Source organism: Elephas maximus, chromosome 3 (genome assembly GCF_024166365.1).
Source record: "Elephas maximus indicus isolate mEleMax1 chromosome 3, mEleMax1 primary haplotype, whole genome shotgun sequence".
Taxonomy (NCBI): Eukaryota; Metazoa; Chordata; class Mammalia; order Proboscidea; family Elephantidae; genus Elephas; species Elephas maximus.
In genome coordinates this window covers 159,028,823-159,052,073 of record NC_064821.1, presented here as the reverse complement: position 1 = coordinate 159,052,073, position 23,251 = coordinate 159,028,823, and the positions used below count along the sequence as shown (strand labels likewise).

At 39.9% G+C, this 23,251-nt stretch overlaps 1 protein-coding gene across 5 annotated transcripts in view; it reads right to left on the bottom strand.

Annotated features, from left to right (window-relative positions):
- Positions 1-7,216: 7,216 nt before the first annotated feature.
- The window catches only part of FMO5 (flavin containing dimethylaniline monoxygenase 5), a 77,180-nt gene continuing 61,145 nt past the window's right edge, over positions 7,217-23,251 (bottom strand). For all 5 annotated transcript variants that reach the window (XM_049879915.1, XM_049879916.1, XM_049879919.1 and 2 more), the window contains 4 exons: positions 22,657-22,856; positions 19,036-19,388; positions 12,153-12,225; positions 7,217-9,406 (listed from right to left, as the gene is read on the bottom strand). In XM_049879915.1, coding sequence (XP_049735872.1) covers positions 9,061-9,406; positions 12,153-12,225; positions 19,036-19,388; positions 22,657-22,856 — 972 coding nt within the window. In that variant the 3' untranslated portion in view covers positions 7,217-9,060. The remainder of the gene's footprint in view (positions 9,407-12,152; positions 12,226-19,035; positions 19,389-22,656; positions 22,857-23,251) is intronic.

Here is a 23,251-nt window from a genome sequence, read left to right as displayed (position 1 = left end):
AGCGCGGTGCTTCTGTCTGTGGCACCATGTTGGCTGGAAGTCCATGAGCAGCTGGAGTTTTTCTTAGAAGCTTTATGTCCTTTATGAACTAAGTGGGTAAGTAAATAAACGCAGAAATACAATCAGCTTGTTGTAGAGCAAAGTAAAAGATCATCGATAAGCACAGATTTCTCAGGGAATTGCAGATGATGTAAGTCTACATGAAGAACCTCAGAAAAATAGCCAAGGGACTCGGAGAAACCTTAGGGCATGACAGTCTAAGTAAATTCATGATTGTTCAGAGTGAAAGTAAACAAATATTGTCTATCTGGATGTACCAGTATGCTAAATAATGCACTGCATAAATCCACTACTGTAAAGTAAGTGGCTTCAACAGATATGTTAGCTAACAATAAATGGGGGTTAGGGACTACAGGGAGTCTGGGGATCACTATTTGGTTAATTGCCCATAAATCTCGAACAAGTCTTCTACCTCGATTGTTAGGTTTTCACACTGAGACAGATAGGGTTAACTGTGCTGGTGGAACAAAAAAGCTGTTAAAAGATTACCATGTAGAAGCTGGGCAAACAGGAACCACACCCTGTCAACATGAGGTAAGGCTGAAACAACCCGTAAATTACTATCTCCTTCTTAGTGTTTTTCTAGTCCCTTCCCCCTATACAGGCTTCCACATGCACAGAAGAACAAAGTGTGACTGCTGTTTAACCTTCCTTAGCCCTCTGAAGATGGTGATGTAGTGCCAAAGATCAGTGCACTTGCGCTATATCCAATAATAAGTGATGCCAAGGGCTGCCGAGAGGACTCCATCTTGAATATCAGCAGGTTCCATCTTGGATTCCAGATGCACGTGCAACCTAATTAACATGCACCACCATTCTGAGAAGTACCTGCCCCTTGAAAGAAGCCCACTAAATATTCATTACTCTGTTGTCTCCACTGAACCCATATAAGCCCTAGCCTTGCTTCCCTTTTCGAGTCAGTCTTTTGGAGAGGGTTAGGTCCCCGCTGACTCCTTTTGCTTGGCTCAAGCAAAACAAAGCTTGCTGGAGATAAAGTTTGTCTTTCATGTGTATTCTTACTTGGGAAAAGACAAGGACCCTTTGTGTCAGATTGGCAGTTGGTAACAACACTGGGAACACAGGAGTGTTACATGGACTGGTGCAGGGGATTACCAATCTCTTCTGTAAGAAATTCTCAAGAATGGGCTGTAACCCTTTTTAATTACCTCAGGTTTAAGGGGATATTGAGAATTTTAGGCAGATCTTGAGTCAAATGGATTTGCACCTGAATGGGCTCGGGTGGCCTGATGGTGCAATGGTTAAGTGCTCGGCTGCTAACCAAAAGATTGGTAGTTCAAACTCACCAGCTGTTCTGCAAGAGAAAGATGTGGCAATATGCTTCTGTAAAGATTTACAGCCTTGGAAACCCTGTGGGGCAGTTTTACTCTGTCCTATAGGGTTGGAACCTGTGATGGTTGTAGTTATATCATTTTGGCTGGGCTATGGTTCCCGGTATTGTGTGCTCAACCTCCATTTTCTGGTTTGAGGATCCTGACCTCTACATGTTGATGAAGCAGGATTGGTGTAAGATGTGTCTTATGTTGCAGCCTTGCAGGAGGGCATGACTCAAGCCCTACCCTTGCTAAAGTTACACCCTTCCCGGGGTGTGCCCTGCATCTAAGATACATGTATGCATCCTGACGAGGCTGCCTGTCTCTGCTTCTGGATCCCAAATCCAGCTTGTGATCAGTTGACCTCCCCGGAAGTCTGCTGTCTTACCTGCCAATTCTGGGATTCACTGGCCTCCACAGTCCCTTGGGCTGGTGGCCTATCGTGTGACCTGATTCACCAGCTTCTTCAGCCTTGTGAGCCAGTAGCTTGTGGTCTGAACTGACAGTTTTGGTTCATCAGCTCCTACAGCCACATTGTTACCAACCGCCAATCTGACACAAAGGGTCCTTGTCTTTTCCCGAGTAAGAATACACATGAAAGACAAACTTTATCTTCAGTAAGCTTTATTTGCTTGAGTCAAGCAAAAGGAGTCAGCAGGGAACTAAGCCTCTCCAAAAGACTGACTCGAAAAGGGAAGCAAGGCTAGGGCTTATATGGGTTCAGTGGAGACAACAAAGTAATGAATATTTAGTGGGCTTCTTTCAAGGGGCAGGTACTTCTCAGAATGGCAGTGCATGTTAATTAGGTTGCCCGTGCATCTGGAATCCAAGATGGAGCCCACTAATATTCAAAATGGAGTCCTCTCGGCAGCCCTTGGCATCACTTATTATGGGATATAGCACAAGCGCACTTGATCTTCAGCACTACTTCGCCATCTTCGGAGGGCTAAGGAAGGTTAAACAGCAGTCACACTTTGTTCTTCTGTGCATGAAGAGCCCGTAAAGGAGGAGGGGACTAGAAAAACACTAAGAAGGAGATAGTAATTCATGAGTTATTTCAATCTTATCTCATGTTGACAGTGTGGGTTCCTGTTTACCTAGCTTCTAGATGATAATCTTTTAACAACTCTTTTATTCAGCCACCAGCACAGTTAACTCTATCTGTCTCAACATGGGTCGGGAGAAGCCTAATGCCTGACCCACGAATTTGGGACTTGCTAGCCTCCACAACTGCATGAGCCATTTCCTTTATATGGTTCATGAGTTCTGTGAGACGCTGCAGCAAATTAGGGAACCCAAAGATGGGAGGGAGAGTGCTGGGGGGAGAGGGAGTAGTCGATGTCAGAGACGATGGAGTGGTACAGCATCTTGGAAAAGTTGGACATCTAGGACATCTTTAACCTCTGCCTCATAGGAACCAGTTTTGTGCTGATCCTTATAAAAGAAATTATTTGTTTAGGTCTGAACTAATTCAAAGGTCAGATTGGTCAGCTCAGTAATGGGTACGGTTTCCCAATCTAATCTATGGCATTTGACTAATGCAGACAGTTCTGGATGCAGGGCATTTAGAAACATTGGATTAAATGGAATTCTGATTTCTAGTTGTTTGTTTGTTTTGACATTTTGTTCCTGTATTATTTTCTTGAATTATGCCATTGTTTTGTCTGTCTTTTCCATGATTTTGTCTGCATTTTCCATGATTTTGTCTATCTTTTCCTTACTTTTTGTCTGTGTTTTCCTAAATCTTAGAGCTTTCAATTCCGTATCAGGTAGTTCCAGTGCCTTTTCTTCTATTAGAAGGTCACCTGATGTTTTGTTTTGTATGCTTTCTGGAGCCATCCTGTCCTGTTTTGTTTCTTTTTAAAAATATTTTTTGATATTGTTTGGTGTCTTTGGGACATTCGGTAATTATTTTCTTCGTTTATTGATTGTAGATTTGTTTCATCCTGCTTTTTTATTTTATTTGGTTATGTCTGGGCAGGCAGGCTGGATGTTCTTTGTTGTTTGCTTTTTATCTGTGGACCCGATACTTTTCACCACCATGTCCGGGTGGGCAGGGTTGGTCACTCAGCTATGGTGCAGCAGGCAGGTCCAGTGGAGGGGGAAGGGCGGGGATGGGTTGTTTGCGGCATGTTCAAGGCAGGGACAGGGGGCAGTGCGGAGCAGGGTCCAGTGGTCCACACCTGTGCTGCTTTGGGGTACGGTGCTCAGTGCACAGTGTAGATAGGCAGGAGGGAAAGGGGAAGATTTGATGTGTGGAGCTAAGTAGGGAAGAAATGAGAGAGAAACAGAAGCCAAAATAAAAAAAAAAAAAAGTGCTGAGGAAGCCTGCCATTGGAGTGGTGTGGTCCCAGGGAAGCCATGTGCTGGTGGCTTTCTAGCCGGGCCATGTGATACAGCTGATCAAGAAGGGGCAGAGATGACACATGTGGCTAGGTGAGCAGCAGAAGGGAAAGGTAGGAAGGAGGAGAGAGATAAGAAACCGGGGGAAAAAAGAAAAAGAAAGGCATATGTGGCCAGGTGGTCAGGAGAAAGGAAAGGAAGGAAGGTTGAGAGAGACAAGAAACCGGGGGCGGGGGGGGAAGACCCAAGGGAGCCCACTGGTGTGGTGGCACAGACCAGGGAAGCATCTCCCCAGCTGAGTGGCACTGCACAGCCTGTCAAGAAGAAGCAAAGATGGCACACAGTGCCAGGTGTTTGGGAGGAAGGAAAGGAAGGGAGTGAGAGAGTGAGAAGAAACCAAAAGTAGCCAAAAAGTAACAACAACAACAACAACAAAATGGCACTGAAGGAGCTGGCTGGTGGGGGCAGGGTGAATCCAAGGGGCAAGGAGCCGGTATCAACTCAGTTGAGGGACTGTGGCCCACCAGATTGCAGTGGAGGCCATGCAGAGGGAAGAAGGTTGGAGGGTGGGAAAGTGTGTATCCTTAGTTACCAGGTGCTCTGTCTCTTGCTGGGAACTCCATGATTTGCCTTCCCGTACTCCCTGTCCACCATTCTTGGTAGCTGAGAGGTCCATGATGGCAAATCTATGCCACATTGGCTGGTAGGGGAACTCAACTCCATAGCTCTCCTTGTTCTCTGTCAGTTTCCTATTCTGTCAGTGCTCGGTTGAGTTCTTTATCCCTTCATTTGATGCTTAGGGTTCCAGTGGCTTTTATAGTTAAAGATTTTTTCTGGGTCTTGATCATGTGCTGAGCTGGTGTGCCTGTGGCACATCTGAAGCTCCCTTAGAGTCTGCACTACTTATCAGGACAGCAGTTTCAAAGTTTCAAAGTCGACAACCCAAGCACAAATTGAAAAATAAATCCTGGACAAATACTATGCAAAGCACAGAGCTTGGAGTCCAAGCAGGGCTTTACTTGAGTGATTCCCAAGAGAGTGAGTAGATGAAGAGCCCAATCAGCTCAGCTGGTACTAAGCTTGTGTCTGATGAAATCCAAGGGTGTTGCTAAGGCTTCAGTACCCTAAGGATCCTTTTTGGCACCAGAAATGTTGAATAATTTCTAAGAGTTAAAACAATGCTAGAGATGTATTAGTCGATCATATAATTCTTACCAATTGGACAACATAGAGCATGAGACTGAGAGTTCGAGGCAGAATGGGGTATTTTTAGTCCAAGAAAGAAACAAAGTCAGGGAAATCCAAGGGTTTTGCTGAATCTTTTGGATATTCATCAAAATGTCTCTTGAAATCCTTTCTTCCTCAGAGTGGTGTTTGGCTAAGAAGACAATGACACAGGTCTGAGGGGTCAATGCTTGCCTATGCCAGTTTGTCTGGAATGTAGAGCTATTCTAAGGTTTGTTATACATAAACTTAAAGAAACAAGCTAGTTATTATCTCTAAAGTTTAGGTTACTTAATTTTGTAAACATTTGCCCTGTGAGACCAGGTAGCACCCATGCTGTTCTGGCCTTGGCATTAGTGACTCCATCTTGGTTTTAGCTTTCACAGCCACAGACCAGAAGATCTAGATGGTACCTGGCTACGACTACTGACCATCTTGATCAGGACCACAACAGATGCACCCTGATACAATGGGAGAAAAATGTGGGACAAAATTCAAATTCTTAAAAAGTCCAGACTTATTGGACCAGTTGAGACTAGAGGACTCCCTGAGACTATAGCCCTGAGATACTCTTTAAACCTTGAAACAAAACTATCCCCTGAGTTCACCTTTTAGCGAAATAACTGATTGGCACACAAAATAAAGGATAGTATCTTTGAGTATGGTTTTCCATTAAAAATCCATCTATATAAGACCAAAACAAAGGTCAACAATTACCCTAAAGCTAAGATGAGAAGATAAAGGGGCAGGAAAACTAGAGTACTGGAAATGGAACAAGGAGAACTCAGTTAAATTGAGAATGATGACACATTGTGAAAAATGTAACTAACGTCACTGAACAATTTGCATATAAATTGTCAAATGGGAACCTAATTTGCTGTGTAAACTTTCACCGAAAACATAATAAAATATTATTTAAAATAATAATAAAATAAAAAGGAAACTGGGGTATTTATTGCTGATCAGTTAGGAATTATATTATCAACCAAAACCAAAACAACCTGTTGCCATCGAGTCAATTCTGACTCATAGCGACTCTATAGGACAGAGTAGAACTGCCCCATAGGGTTTCCAAGGAGCACCTGGTGGATTTGAACTGCCAACTTTTTGGTTAGCAGCCATACCTCTTAACCACTACGCCACCAGGATTTTCTATATTATCAAAGGATTGTTAATTTGACAAATTTATATGCTGAAAGGTGACAATGAAAAAGAAGCACCAGACCTTCAATTTACTTTTGAAGTAATCTCTAAATTAATAGATAGTAGAACCCTGGTGGCATAGTGGTTAAGTGTTACGGCTGCTAACCAAAAGGTCTGCAGTTCAAATCTGCCAGGTGCTTCTTGGAAACCCTAATGGGGCAATTCTACACTATCCTATAGGGTCGCTATGAGTTGGTAATTGACTGGACAGCAACGGGTTTGGTTTTGGGTTTTGATCTATTTTTCGGAGCCCTGATGGTGTAATGGTTAAACCGCTCAGCTGCTAGCCAAAAGGTCAGTGGTTCGAACCCACCAGCTTCTCCACAGGAGAAAGATGTGGCAGTATGCTTCCGCTTCCATAAAGATTTACATACAGCCTTGGAAATCCTATGGGGTGGTATGAGTCAGAGCCGACTTGACCTCGGTGGGTTTGGTATTTGTAGATCTATTTTAATAGATAATAAATCTTCAGTAACATACAAGGATTAGGGGAGGAAGAGGACCTAAGAAGTAATAACAATTCTCTGATTTTCAAAAGGCATCTCCACAGGTAAATTAGGTCAAATGGCAGGCAAGTGTCCAAATAGTTACATGATTAAGAGGAAGTTGTAGTTGTCATTTTTGGTTCTCTTATGTGTGTTTATATGAGGAAGCATAATGATTTCTTTTGCTGTTCTTTCAGTTCAGCTGCTGCTAAGTACTAGGCAGCAATCCCAAAATTTATTAACATATTGTACAACAGCTCTTGATGAACATACACTGGGCTGGTACTTTCAGTACCTTTCTTCCTGGAATCCAGTGTGCCTGACAGCTGATACTAAGATAGCTTCTCCATGAGACAAGAACAGTGTAAAACATCTGCAAATGAGAAAACAGAATTGGGGCAATGCTGTGACACAAACCCAAGTCCCCGCTTTCCATTTTGTTTGTTCTGTTTTTCAGAATTACACTGGATGACATAAGAAAAATAAGCAGAATGCCCATACGTTTAGTAAATGTCAACTCTAAATTAATACATGTCAAAATAATCAAAGCACAAAGAAATTAAAGCATTTAGGGTTTATTCCAGCAGTTAATCTGTATACATGCCGGGAGACGTCTCTTTTCAGAAAATAGGAGGGCTCATTGTAGATTAATTACAAACTTTTAAGGAGAAAAGAGAGGAACTACAAAATGGAAGATTAACCATTTCCTGAGCTTTAGCATAACTGAATTGTGCTCCTTTTCCTTCGTGGGGCTACCTGGTAGTCCTTGTGGCCTGGCCAGCCCCCGTTCATTTGCACAGTAAAGGTATCTCAATTATCAGGAAACTTCAAAGGTTTAGAGTTAGTCTTTTCTGGAAACAAGGGCAAAAAGCAGGTTACTTTGGGTAAAGTTAAATTCTTTGCACAAGGTAAACTTCATGCAAGTTCGTGGTTAACAGATGTCTTGTCATGAAGGGGGGTTTGCATGATTTTATGATCACTGTATCTCTGCTGTGTCTTCTTTGTTCCTGTTTATCTGTTCTTGGGTACATTCCACATTCATCAGTGACCTCTGACATTTCATATGCACTCAGAGGAATCTGTCAATGTGGACCTCAGTTTCCTTTTTTAACATACATAAATGATCTCTTTGAATACTTATTACTTATACTTCATTCAGGGGAAGGGATGAGGGTGGAAAAAGCAAGGGAGAGGGGAAGCAAATCAAATTATATGAGCAGGCCACACTACAACAGCTGGCAGCTATTTAACCTACTTCCTAAGGTTAAGTCTCGTTGGATCATAAACATGGAAACTAAGAGTTCAAAACAGATAGGACAGTGAATTTAAAATCTCAAGTTTCTCAACCAAGTTGAACCTATTGGCAGCTGCTAGATTATTAGAATGACCTGTGAGCCTAGAAAGCTGAAGGTAGTTTCTTCATTGAGAAATAAAGTCTGTTGGCTTAGGGAAAATATCAGGTACACTAGGGAACGCAGGAGTCCCTGGGTGGTGCAAAAGGTTAATGGGCTTAGCTGCTAACCAAAAAGTTGGAGGTTTGAGTCTACCCAGAGGCACCTGGGAAGAAGGCCTATTGATCCGTTTCCAGATAATCAGCTATTGAAAACCCTTCTACAGTTGTACTTTGATACACATGGGGTTGACTTGATGGCAACTAGGGATTTGTGGTGGTGGTAGGGAACAGCAAATGAAACAAAAGTGTCTGAAGTCTGTGTCTTATTTCAGATATATACAACTGCTATATGACCACAGGAGCCCTGGTGGTGCAGTGGTTAAGAGCTCGGCTGCTAACCAAAAGGTCAGCAGTTCGAATCCACCAGCTGATCCTGGGAAACCCTGTGGGGCAATTCTACTCTGTCCTATACAGTCACTATGAGTCAGAATTGGCTTGATGGCAATGGATTTTTAATTTTTATATGATCATGATTTCTCCTCTCTCAGGAAACATACATTTAACTACAATGTTAAAAACAAACAAAATTTGAGTTTTTAATAGAAAATCAGATCTATTAGAAGCAGAGTAACACAGAGTCATCCAGTTCTTACACAGATGGTGATTTATGCTCCCCACCATAATATCTGATAACCAAGAACAAACATTTATTAAGCACCTCCCACATGTCAAGAACTCTGCTAAGGATGTATAAGATGACTAAAAGAGTACCTGAGCTCACAATCTAAGGATTACTGGGAAAAAAAGTGATGGGTCTCGAGAGGAAGGGAGGTAAGTCAATCTGAATGAATAACTGGGAATATTACTGCAGGAAAAGAGGAAAGAAGATTAATACTCTGGAAAGAAAAAGAAAAGTAGATTTCTGGGCAATGTGAATCTGAGAATTTTTCAATTTCTTCAAGTTCTGAAGGTATCTAGAACTAGCTTCCCAGTGAAAGCAGGGGCAATGACAATAGGACAGCTAAAAATAGGCTATAATTATAGCAAAGAAAGCAATGGCCAGCATAACCTTGACCATTGTCATTCCTGAGGTCGTAGAGTTATTCCTTTCAGTTACTCTTGTCATCATAGGCTTCCTGATACGATCGTCTGTAGCGAGGATAGCTTTTCGTGCTCCATCCCATTTCCCGGGGCCCTGTAGACGATAATGGATTGGAGTACAGGGTCCCCAAAATAACTGTAATGCCAGCTTGGGATCACTGAAGGCCAAGGACAGCAGATTGGGCCTGACTCCCACCAGATCAGCAAGTTCTTCCATGGTATCTACATAGTCTCCCTGAATAGTATGGCGTGGACTCTCCACATACCTAAAGCAGAGAAGATAGAAAAAATGACTTATTAACAGTTTAATAAATCAGTCAATCAGTGATTGCAGAGTACTTGCTATTGACTCAATTTTGGATTGAGAGTTATGGAAAACAGAAAAAATATAAAATACTGTCTTTGTCCTCAATGAACTTATAATCTAGTAGAGAAGATACATCTGATACACATGAAACAGAAGGGAATGTAAGACTTTTGGTGATTTGAGACTGCAAAATAGAAATGCAGAGACAGGGTACTTAAAAGAGAACTATAATAGCTAGGGCCTTGAAAGATGTGGAAGATACAGATATTCTGAGAACAAAGACAAAAGTATTATAATTCAGGGGAACAGCAGAGGAAGGGAGTAAAGCAGGAATAAGTGTAGAACTGTTGTTAGTTGCCATTGAGTCAGCTCCAAATCATGGTGACCTTATGTATAACAGAACAAAATGTTGCCCGTTCCTACACCATCTTCATGATCGGTATGTTTGAGCCCATTGTTGTGGCAGTTATTTTGTCAATCCATCTCATGGAGGGCTTCTTCCATTTTCACCAACCCTCTGCTTTACCAATCATGATGACCTTTTCTAGCAGTTGGTCTTTCCTGATATTTGTCCAAAGTAAGCAAGTCTAAGCCTCACCATCCTCACTTCTAAACAGTATTCTGGTTGTATTTCTTCTAAGACTGATAAATATAGGATATAAGCAAAGAATATCTGTGGAGATTATGTACAGTATAGGGGGTATGTGTGGAAAGCAAGAATGAATATGGAGAGGAAGATCCAGATACAGAAGGCTCTGATGTCATCAGAAAGAGCCAACCAACCACGAAAATCTCTAAATCAATCACTGTAAGTGTGGAATTCTTAATTTTTTTTTTTTTAATGAGGGCAGTGGTGGTGAGGTCCACAGAGCAGACTTCCTAAGGCTGAAGTTAATTTGGAATCCTGAGAGGAGGAAGGAAGATGATTTATCCCGAAAGAGGAAGTAGCCCTCCAAATGGAGCCATATGGAACGATTCCACCAAGTACAGATTTAAAGAGCTAAGAAGTCTTTTTAAGGGGGAAAATGTGGTAACAGTGATAATTGCGATTACCTGTACATAGGGAGTGGGATTTGGGGAGCTAAGTGGTAGCTTTCATATTTAACTTTCTATAATGAAAATAAAAGAAAAAATAGTGGGTCAGAAAGAGAAAAGTTAAGTCAAGCAAATTGAGATTGGATGGGTTTACTAAAGGAATCAAAAAACAAGGATAGGAAAAAGATAACAGAAAGTAAATTCGAGAGTAAAATTGGTAAGATGGAATCCTAGAGGGGCCAAAAGACAGCCAAGTAGGAGTTTATTGAGATGGAACTAGAGTTTAGAAGAGAAGGTAAGACAGGAAAGAATTTGAGAGCTTTCCCTTATGGATGTCATAGTGGGTCGAGGCTTTGTGGGCATGTATTTATTTGTCCTATAATAGAGAGTAAAGAGCTGTAGTCATGAAAATTTCACAAGAAGTTCACTAGAAGCTGGCTTGTAGAGTTGTGGGGATTAAATACGCTCAGGGGTAAAAACACATCACAGTGTGTGTACATAATGCACTCTCAATAAAATCTGGAGACCGCTTACAGTCAGAAGGTGGTTAGATAAAAGTAAAGGAAAGAGAGGAAGAAAGTTGAAATAGGATAATATAGTGCCAGGAAAGCAAGGGAAAAAAAGCACTCTATAAAGAAGAGATGTTTAAAAGTACCAAATTTGGTAGTAAAAAGAAGGAAAATGAAGTTTGTCATGGATGACCTTCAAAACATTTTCAGGAGTAAGGATGGAAATTATAGTGTAGGGGGATTAAGAAGGAACAAAGGGTTAAAATTTAGAGCACTTAACTTAGAGTATTTAAGTTTGGCAGTAAAAGAAGGGAAAAAATTAGGAGAGGACCTGGAAAGGGTAACAAGGTTGAATACCGCCCCCCCCCCCCGCAAAATAAATAAATAAATAAAATAAATAAATAAAAAGGTTGAATATAACAAGGTTGAATAAAAACTTTCTTTCTCCCCCTTACAGATGGAGGAGACATTATTGTTATAATCAATTGAAGAAAACTGCCTCTTTGGGCCTGTAGTGATTATGCCTCTGACTTGGCCACAAAAACTCAGGAATTTGCCACTAACTTCCACTTTGTCCAAAAAAAAAACCATCTAGTGATTGAGTTCAAGTTCTGAAATTGAGATTGCTGGATTAATGTGTTCACCCAAGCACTAAGCAGCTGGCTGCTGTTATCCTTCTCCCCAGTCATGTGGACTAGCCAGTCCACGAACCACTGTGACTGAATGTACCATCCTGGTGACAGCCAGCAAAGGGATTTGTAATTTGATCATAATTTTGTACCACTCTTTCATTAATTTCATATCAGTCTTTCTTTCTATGGCAGCTCCACTAGCACTTCGAGTAATACTAGCAAAAGAATACATCTGATTTGCCCTCCATGTGCTCGTTCTACTACTTGACTTTTCCTTTAGGACCTAAACATAGGATTTTAAACACTTTTCCTAAGCTTCTCTTTTTTTTTTTTTTTCCTCCCATATACATTCAAAGCAGTGCTACTACTGCTATTTCACCATAATATTGCCACAAATTATTTCATTTTCCTTCAAAATATAGTGTAAATCCTTAACTAGCACAAGGAAACTAAATATAGTACAGTATTGTGCTTTTATTAAGCAATAAGGAAAAAAAAAACTACATATCTTCCTGGGAGAATTTCTTACCTTTTTTCTATTTCCTCTTGAGCCTTAAATATTTCTGCCATCATTTCACTTTGTGAGGGCAATGTCTTTAGCCCTAAAGACAAAAGTTAAAATTTTAAGTATAAAATGACCTCATTGGCAACAATAATTCTGTTAAATATTATTATGCTATGCAGAATTCAATGAAATACAAGATAGTTTTTTTTATACTCAAGGAGTTTACAGTTCAGTCTATCCTGTTCTATTCTACTTTGTCTTTGGAAGATATTTCTCTTACTCTGCCTTCCAACTAGTACCTACCTCCTCCATAGTCTTTCAAGTGGGAAATAAAATATGGGCATATAGAAATGATAAATGGCCTTAAAAATTTATGGGAAATGAGGAACAAAGTAAATGGTGGTGGGATGGGAAAACACACCTGCACTTTGACTCTTAATAACACAGAGTCTTTATAGCACAGACAGAAGGAAGTAAAAGTAAACTTTTAATCACATCTTATGCCTAAAGTCCTATGGAAGATAAGGCTCACCTTCTAAACTTTATTTGATGAGGGTAGAGTTTAAGGCCAAGGACAACTCAATACCCAATCTTGTGTAATCACTGATACACAAACAGTTCCAACACTAGGAATTTAATACCAGAGACAAAAAAAGAAAACAACAAAAAACCCACTGCCGTCGAGTCAATTCTGACTCATAGCAACCCTACAGGACAGACTAGAACTGCCCCACAGGGTTTCCAAGGAGCACCTGGCAGATCTGAACTGCTGGCCTTTTGGTTAGCAGCTGTAGCATTTAACCACTACGCCACCAGAGACATAGTTAGACTTAGATACTATTGTTTAAGTTAGTAGGAACAAATAGCCTTATGCCCAGATTTCTAGACATTTCTTCATGTAGAAAATTTTAACTACACACCAACCCTAAGGTGTTACCCTGTAAAGCTCTAACACATAGAATTTCAGAATGGGCTTATATTGTTCCAATACAGGCCTTGTCTCTACAGATATTCTAGTCAAGTGGTTATCTCATTACTGCTTAAACTTCTCTGGTGATGGAGCTCTCATTACCCTCTGAGGAGATGTTGCTAGAATATGTGACTGTGGAAGCTAAAAACAATATGGAGTCATTATGCCCAGCTGGAAGAGCATGGCTGCTATCTGGTTTCACAGGGCAAAAGTTTAAGAGAATAAGTAACTGAACTTTTAGAAATAGTAATTAGCTTGTTTCTGTAGATTTATGTATAATTACCAGTTCCTGTTCTTTAATTCCTGCATGCCAGAAAAGCAGATGCCTGGCTATATGGAAATCTGCTTGGCAGGCTCTGATCTCCCTCCCCATACCCCACCCCAGACCTGCGTCATTTGTTTGTCTTCTTAGCCAAACACAGTATTGAGAAAGGAAGAATTTCAAGAGACATTTTAATAAATATCAGAAAGACTCGTTGAAACCATGTGGAGTTCCCTGGCTTTCTTTGTTCCTTGGACTATAAACACCCCATACAGCCTCATCTTAGGTGCCATACCAGCTTCATGCTGTATGCTGTCCAATTCTTGAATTGTATGATTGACTGATACATTTCCAGCATTGTTTTAACTCTCAGAAATTATTCAACAAACATCATTACTATTATTTATAATCCTGGAGCCACAGAGTCTAATCTTAACAAATGGCTACCCTCGAAACATTTACAAACTGTCGTAACTCCTTCAAACATTCCCATTATCAGGCTAAACACTACTAGTTCCCAGTGTTACTGGTTGTAAGTTCTCTGCCAGTTTGATTGCCTTTCTGGGCACACTATCGTGGTGTGTTCCTCTAAAAATACGGGACTCAGAAATTCAACACTGAAGAAATAGCCTTCTGGGTTTTGCCATGCGTTTTCTCATTTTAGCCGGGGGAGTTATTACTTATATTCGTAAATCAATGAGAAAACATTGATATGCTTCATTTGAGATTAATCACAGGTCTCTTGAGATACTCAATGAACACATTGTGAGAGTTATTTCCAAATTATTGCTTATAGTAAAACCATAAATTTTCCTTCTATTAACTAGAAACATTTTGGAGGAACAGGTAGTTCTAGGGTGTGAGTGAGAGTCAGCTAATTCACACACATAAAAAAAAAGAAAGAAAAATCTATAGATAGAGATATATACAATACCCTGCGGTGCAGCGCTTTCTAATTCATTAACACTGTTCTTGCAGTGTTTCCTTGTTTTGACACACATTGTTATTATTTCTCAACTCCCTCCTCCCTATCTTGCTTCATATCTTATGGTCCCAGTCTAAATTAACAGCAGCAGCACCTGAATAGATTGTTTTCCCTGTCATCCCCAACATACATTCGGTCACCAAATTCTTTCACATCTACCTGCTAAAGTTCATTTAAGTTTGTCTCCTATCTATTTAGATTGTCATTACCTTAGTTTAATGCCCTCATCATGTCTTACTTGTACTTCTACCACAGGCTCTTAACTGACCTACTTCCCATTTTACATCTCTGACACATCTTCTGAATTGCAAATCTGACTTGACTTCCTATCTCCCAGTTAAAACCTTTCAGTGGTTCTCTATTGCCTACACTGAATGCGAACTTCTTCATGGCACCCAAAGATTTTCTAAATTTTGCCTCCGTGAATATCTCTAGCTTCATTTTCCTTAATTCTTATGTTATTTTCCAGCATTCTGGACTACTTATAGTTCCTGGAACTTGTTCTGTCATTTTTCTCTGACTTCGCATAAATATTAGTGATTGTTTCCTTGTTACCGTTGGCATTTGCTTGTCATTTTACCAAACTCTTACTCATCCTTTAAGATGTGGCTGAGGGTTGACTGATAAACCTTTTCCAGCTCCTCTAAGGAGAACTAAACCAAACCAAACCAAACCAAACCAAACCTGGGGCCGTTGAGTTAATTCTGACTCATAGTGACACTATAGGACAGAGTAGAACTGCCCCACAGGGTTTCCAAGGCTGTAAATCTTTACTAAAGCACATTGCCACATCTTTCTTCTGCAGGGTGGCTAGTGAGTTCCAACGGCAGACCTTTGGGTTGGCAGCCAAGTGCTTTAACCTCTGCACCCCCAGGGGTTCATCTCTAAGAAGAGTTAGGTGCTTATTCCTCACTACTACCATAGCAGTTCCTTTATATCATTACTGGAACACTTGTTTAAGATACAGTAAATATTTGTTGAATAAATGAATACGTTAAATGTCTGTTTACTCGCCTCTCTTCCTTGACTCTGAGTCCCATAAAGATAAGGATTTGCATTTTGGTCAGATTTGTATCTCCAGCATCTAGCACAGGCTCTGGCACATACCAAGAGGTCCATAAATGTTAGCTGAAGAATGAAGAGCTGAAGTTCAGAGATTCTCCAAAGGTTCCAAGACAAGGCAGGAAGGAAAAGAGCCTGAATTATAACTATATGATAGTAGGGCTTTCAGTCTGCTGTCAGGTGTTAGGAGGGTTGAATTTCTGTAATCCTGACTTTATTGAATCCTGACTTGTTCCTGCATATTTTAGTGTAAAGGAAATGTTACAAGAGAAGAGAGTCGTGGCTGTCATTCTGCTCTTCGGTTCAGTCAAGACATTTAACATGACTGGAAATTGGCTAATGTATTTCATAAGCTGAAACCCTCAAAGAAGAAGTTCCTTTTGTAGAGTTTACCTCAGAACTAAACTGGCATTTGATCAAACAGACTTTATTAGGACGGGGCAGCACTTTGTTCTGTTATGAAGTCACCATGAGTCAGAGCCAACTACACGGCAGTGAACAACAGTGCGCTAGGCACTGGTCTATGCTCGGTATACAAAGGTTAATAAACACAATTTATTTAAAGAGTTTTCAATATACTACAGATGGCAGGAGGAAATATATGTAGGCTTTCTTTATACAAATAATGAGTAAAAGAAGGACATACCAAGCAGAGAGAAACGGAAGCAAAGGCACAGAGGTACAAGAGCATATGTGTGTTTGGTGATCAGTGAGTGGGTAAGTCATCTAGAGGATCTAGGAGATAGTAGAGTGTACGGTAAAGATTTGAGAAAGACAGGCCTGAAAGCATGAGCTGCATCCAAACTGTGGAGGAATTTGAATGATATGCTAAGACATAATGCCTTCTTATGACCCAGAGAGTTGGTATAACTTGATGTGGTTTTCCAGGAAAGAAAGTTGCTGAATGAAAGTAGAACACTTGGACGGCTCTTGAGAGGACTGCAAAAGAGGCAAAGAAAAAAGAAAACAAGGTTTCAGTTAAGGCAAGGAAGTAGGTTCAGTGTTCTAGAAAAGGGCGGAATACTTGACAAGAGAACTATGGTTCTGAAGAACAGAATAAGAAGGCAAAATGGGGCTTGGTAGGGGAAGGACTGGACCAGGGAAGGGGACAGACCGAGTTGGGAAGGCAAGAAAGAATGGGAGAAACTAGCTAACCCTGGGAGTTTAAAACATGGCAAGTAAAGGTCTATTTCAAGGATAAGAAAGGCAAGAATTTGTGGGTAGACAGGAGGGCCATGGATAGAACAAAAAGCTCAGGGTTCCTGTTGGAATTTTCATAAAGTTATAGAGATTCTTCTGAAGAATGTTAGAGGAAAGCGAGAGGAATTTGCACTAGGCTGCTTCTGCTAGTATAGGAATCTGGGCTCTTTGCCATTTGTTTAGGTACCAAAAAAAAAAAAAAACCTGTTGCTATCAAGTCAACTCTGACTCATAGTGACCCTATAGGACAGAGTACAACTGCCTCACAGAGTTTCCAAGGAGTGGCTGCTGGATTCAAACTGCCGACCTTTTGGTTAGCAGCTGTAGCTCTTAACCACTATACTACCAGAGTTTCCTGTTTAGGTACATTTCCCTGGAAACAAAACAAAACAAAACAAACCCGTTGCTGTTGAGTTGATTCCGACTCATAGCGACCCTATAGGACAGAGTAGAACTGCCCCATTCCACAGCAGTAATGCAGACTCTTAAAAATAACCATTTTCCCTGTTCCTTTCAACAGTTTACTTGGTCTTAGAAAAAAGTTCCAGTTGTTTAAATTATATCAAGATATTGTGGCCTATTTTAATGCACCTTTATCCTCTTACTTAGTTGACCCAATTAAAAGATCCAGTTAATATGACTAGAATTAAGCCAGTCTAACAAGTTATTTGCATTTGATTTGTTGTCCAGTGCTCTCAAGGAGTACACGATCTACTAAACAGGGCTGGAAGGAATTAAGAAATGGTAAGAAATTTGGAAAGGTTTTTGATCTACCAACTCAAATACCTTTTTTTTTTTCTCTCTCTCTGCTACCATGAAGATCTTCACTAGGGAAGGGGAAGCTGTACTTCCAACAGAACTCTGAATTGTTTTAATGATACTATTAGTAATGTAGGGGCCCTGGTGTCACAGTGGTTAAAAGTTCGGCTGCTGAACAAAAGGTTGGTAGGTTGAGTCCACCAGCCACTCCTTGGAAACGCTAATGGTTTTGTTGTTGTTGTTATTAGTAATGTAAGCAACTTTTGTTATAACAATTATACAATCAAAGAATTTCTCCCGTAGAAGAGACCTTAAAGTTCCTTTGATTTCTCCCTATTTTGAGGCTTGAATCTACTCCATGCCTCCTTCCCAAATGTCCATCCAGCCATTTGTCCTCCTTTCCCTATTTTGCTTGAACTCCTCACAACTTCAGAGGCAGCCCATTACATCTTGAAATGGGCACTGGCTGATAGAAAAAGAGGCTTTTCTTTTATCAAGGTCATACTGTGTATCCCTCAAGGTTTCACTTCTTGATTCTGGTTCTATTCCTTGACGCTAAAGCTACATTGAGCAAATCGTATCCTTCCATGGGATATCCCTTGAAATATTTGAGGGGAACTCTCTCATGTCTCCACTGAATTTTATCTTCTTCAGGCAAAACATCTTCAAAGCTTTCAGTCGTACTTTAAAATGATATGTTTTCAAATTTCTTATCATTCTGGTCTCTTTCTTTTAATGCACTCCAGTTTCACTTTTAAAATATGTCTTTGGGTGTTGTCTAACCAGCTTGGAGAACACAATTGTTCTAGGACTATAATTTTTTAATGATGCTAGATATTTCTGACTCATATTGAGACTACCGCCCCAAGCCCCAAAGTCTTTTTCTCAAGTACTCCTAGTTACCAAAACTGAAAAAAAAAGGGATATATGGGGAGAAAGTGAGAATTTTAGAGTTTCTTCTATACTCTGGACTACCCTCCAACCACGTCTTAATTGTCTGAAATCAAGTCACATCATTTCTGTATTCCAATTACTCTAACTGTAAAGAAAAAAAGATGAAATTCTTTTGCTTCAGAAATATATATTACTTGTCTAATAAAATCTAAGGATCCCTGGGCAGGGCAAATGGTTAATGTGCTTGGGTTCTAACCAAAAGGTTGGAGGTTTGAGTCCACCCAGAGGCGCCTTGGAAGAAAGACTTGGTGATCTACTTCTGAAAAATCAGAAATAAATATTCTATGGAGCACATTTCTACTTTGACATACATGAGGTTGCTTTGAGTTAGAGTGAACTCAGTGGCAACTGGTTTGGGTCTAAAATCTGAACCAGTGGATTCTAATCAAGAATGCACACTGAGGAGCATGTTTCTGAGGACCATTTTTCTCAAAGATGTTATGGCCAGCCCCATTCCAGACTTAGCAAATAAGCATCACCAGAGATGGGGTCAAAGTATGCCTATCCTGAAAAAATTTCCCAGGTGGTACTAATGTATGTCTGTGGTTATAAATTACTACTTTAGATTCACTCAAAAATTAATTTTTGAGCACTAACTTTGTGCCAGGTAATGTTATAATTATACATACTGTCTCTAGTTATTTAAAAGCAAGTGCATGAACAGAACTAAACACACCACCAAGTAATTAGGTAATCAACTTGCATTGTCACTCACCTTTAAATATTTGAGTGGCCCAGCGTGCTTGGAGCTCTGAAATGGGCATAATGGCTCCCAAGGGCTGGATCAAACCTATAATTGCAAGAGTTGGCTTTTCCAGGTTAGGAAGGAAGACTTTTTTATACAAGGATATCTTGTTTTTGACCACTTTGACAGAGTCATCAAGAAAAGGAAAGGAAAAGCTATAGCCTGTGGCAAAAATAACAACATCAATGTCATCCTCCCTGGAGCCATCTTCAAATATGGCAGCTGTCTCCGTGAATTCCTTCACATTTCCTTTCACCTTCACCATGCCAGAAATGACACGATTTGGGAGGTCATCATTTATCGTTGGGTGTTGACCCAGAGCTCTGTGAGTTGCGATAAGGACCAAGAGAAGGAAAAAAGAGAGAGATCATAAGACAGCAAAAACAAACAAAAAATCAGTACTACATAAGTAAGTAAAATTCTGCTTTGGCAGAGGTAGTTAAACAATATTCCAGTGATCACCTCTTTGGTCTATCTATGAAATGTGGGAAAGATCTGGTTTATACCAGCTGGGCACAGGTCAGGACCTGAGAGCAGAGGCTGGACCCTGCCTGGATGGCATTAAAAGGAAGAATATTGGAGGAGTGAAGAAAAAAGAGTCTTATTTGAGGAGTACATGTATAGTTTCTCAAGGAACAGTAATGTTCTCAGTGATATGATAAAGCCACAGGCCAATAGTTTCTATCCACATATCACTTAGGCAGAACTAGAAAACGCCCAGTGGCTAGATTTAGACCACCATTTTCCAAACTGTATAATAAATCACATATGTATATCAATTCACACTTTATAAATTGCTTTTATACACATTATCTTATTTGACTCTCACACAAACCCCATGAAGGAGGCAGGGCAGGTGTCATCATCCAGGTTTTATAGATAAGGAAACTGAGGCCTAGAGAAGTTAAATGATTTGCCCAAGGTTACACAGCCTAGGATTTTAGAATTTATCTCAAAATGGATTTCTATGAATTCCCTCAGGATACTTTAGGCCTACTAAGTAGTATGTCCCAGGGACAGCCTACGAAAAGGATACCAAAAAATCAGGTAGGGCTTCCATTATCTTGGATCTTTCTAAAGAGCAGTCTGAATCCTTGGATTGCAAGGTTCCAGGCTCTTAGAATCCTCAGCTATCACATTTGAATAGAAGTGAACTAGCCTCAGGAACATGTTAGGTTTAAACTACTACTACTGGTTCGTCGCATTTAGTTATATGTTGAATCTAAAACCTTTAGGTATAGATTCTGTTCTGCATTCCAGCCTCATGATTTCATCTTTTTTTTCTCCAAATCTACACCTTTGCACTACCAGTACCACCATCCACATAGATGCCCAAGCCATGAAACTATGAGTCTTATATCTGGGTCACCAAGGCTTTTCTCTTTCTCCTCTTAACATCCACAGAGTAGCTTTATCTATTCCCCATTGATACTGCCTCAGCTTAGGCCCCCAGAATTTTTCACCTGGACTGTTACAATTGTCTTTAGGCCCTCCTGCCCATCCGCCTCCAATCTATCTTCTACAACACTTTCAAACGATTTTTCTTAGAACTGTATTTATTATTATGTCACTCACCTGTTTAAAATATTTCAATGACTTTGTACTACCTTCACTTCAAATTGTTTTTATTTTTCATAACATACAAAGATTTTCATGTGCCTGCCTGATGAGCCTAGAGATATATTCTTTAATCACTCTTCCACCTGTGCCATATAGTCTAGCCATACGCAACTATGTGCAGGTCAGAGATCATAACATAATTTTTTGCCACTTCAAAGCTTTTTACTTGTAATTGGAATGCCACTGCCTTACTCTGTTTGGTTATTTCCTATTATTCCATAAAGCCTCAATTTATATTGCAACCATCAAAGAAATGGATGCTAGAGTAATTGTGCAAAAGGTTGCTGGTGAACCAAGTATCAAAGTATTACCCCCTTGATGAACTTCAAAGGGAAAAATAACTTTACAGTGGAGAAAATTGGTGGATACTATCTTATCCAAGTGATCAAATTTAACATCATTAATATGGGATACGCTGACATCCTGTGCCTCCTGAAATGATTCTCTGAGAAGGGCACATCACCTTCGTAGTATTTGTGCCAAAAAAATTTAGCCTGAATATAATCACGCAGAAGCAATCATGCAAGTCCAAACTGAGAGATGTTCTGCAAAACAACTGACTTGGGATTCTTCAAAAAATTTTATGTCAAAAACAAAACAAAACAAAACAACAGCTGGGGAATTATTCCAGATTAAGAGACTAAAGAGATATGAAAACTAAATGCAAGTGATACTTGACAGGATCTTGGATTTTAAAAAAGCTATACAGAACATGAAGCCCTAGTGGTGCAGTGGTTAAGAGTTCAGGCTGCTAACCAAAAGGTTGGCAGTTCAAATCCACTAGCTGCTCCTTAAAAACACTATGGGGTGGTTTTACTCTGTCCTATAGGGTCCCTATGAGTCGGAATCAACTCAAAAGTCGTAGGTTTTATTGGGACAACTGGGGAAATTTGAATATGGACAATGTAATAGATAATGATATTGAATCAATGTTAAATTTCCCAGATGTGATAACTATTATGGTTATATAGAAGAATATCCAATAACTCTTTTCTTAGGTGATATATGCTGAAGTATTTCGGGTACAATGTCTTAATGATTGCAATTTACTCTCAAATGGTTCAGAAAAAAATATTATGTATGTATGTATGCATCTATCTCTAGGGAGGGAGAGAGCAAGAGGGAGAAAGTAAATGTATCAAAATGTTAACAGTACATAAATCTAGGTAAAGGGTATATAGGTGTCCATTGTATTATTCCTGCAACTTCTTTGTAGATTTGAACATTTCCAAAAATAAAAAATTGGGAGAAAAGTCATTTAAAATCAGCCTGTTGAAATTCTTTCACAGTCTACCCTTCCTTTACACCCTCACAATACTCCACACATTTCTTTATTATATTTTGTCTTTCTTCTCATTCAAGTAAGTTAAGGTAACATCCATTTTTTGAATCTGCCATTTACTAGTTGTTTGATCTTGGGCAAATTATTTAGCTTCTCTAAGTGCCAATGTCTATACTTTAAAATACAAATAGCACCAACCTATATGGATGTTATAAAAATTAAATGAGATAATGCATGTAACTCATTGAGCACTGCTTGTCATATCGTAAGTCCTGAAAAGATTAGGGTATTATTATTGTATTAGTATTATCTTTTATCTCCATATTCTCATGCCCAATATAATGCCTGGCTTATAACAGGAGCTCAGTGCTGGCTGGATGAATGAATGAATAAATGAGGTACTGCCCTCTACTACGGTTGTATTGTTATTGTTGTTGCTGGACATATTATAAAAAGAACTGATACCTGGGGAAATGAAAAAAACAGTAAATGCCAAGAAGAACCACAGACCACAAATCTATAGGCCAGTAGATGTAGGACTTCTGTGGGGGACAAGGCAGGAATCTGAGTTCGGATTCTGCGGATTTTCTTGATGTGTGAGTAGAGATAGCTCCACCGTCAGCCTATGTGAACAGTCCTTATTCTTTCCACTTGACCATTACCTCCCCACTACCACCCTGGGGACATACCTGTGTTTAGGCTTCAGGCCAAACATTTCGTGGTCAAACCTTTGGTTCATCTTTTTTTCTAGGAATGCATTTATTAGTGATAGGCTAATAATCTTCTTCAAAAAATAACTAAATCGAGAAGACAACACTGTATCAAAAGGGTATCCATGATCCCCTACACGATTCAGGATCCAAGCCCCTCTCCTGGTGCTGAGGAAAACCTGGAACATGGGGAAAAAGTGTTTGCTTTTGTCACTCTCTGGCTTATAAACCTAAAGCACCCCATTTTCTTCAAGATTAACTTCAAACTCATAGACTGGCTTTTTAATCCCTGAAAAATCTTTTTTTTTTTTTAATTTATTACTATTTTTCTACCCAAACATTATGCCTACAATTAAATTGGTGCCGTCACTGTCCCTGGTATGTCTAGCTCTGTTCCACCCCTGCATTTCTGTTTAATGCCATTACATCTACCTGGAAAGCCCTTTTTCCTCTTCATTCTCCATATCCTATTCACGTTCAAGATCCAGGTTAAGTCAGCCTCGTCCATCCATGAAGACTTCACTGACCATTCTGGCCTCCAGCTTTCTCTGCACACACTTAACTTGTCTAACAC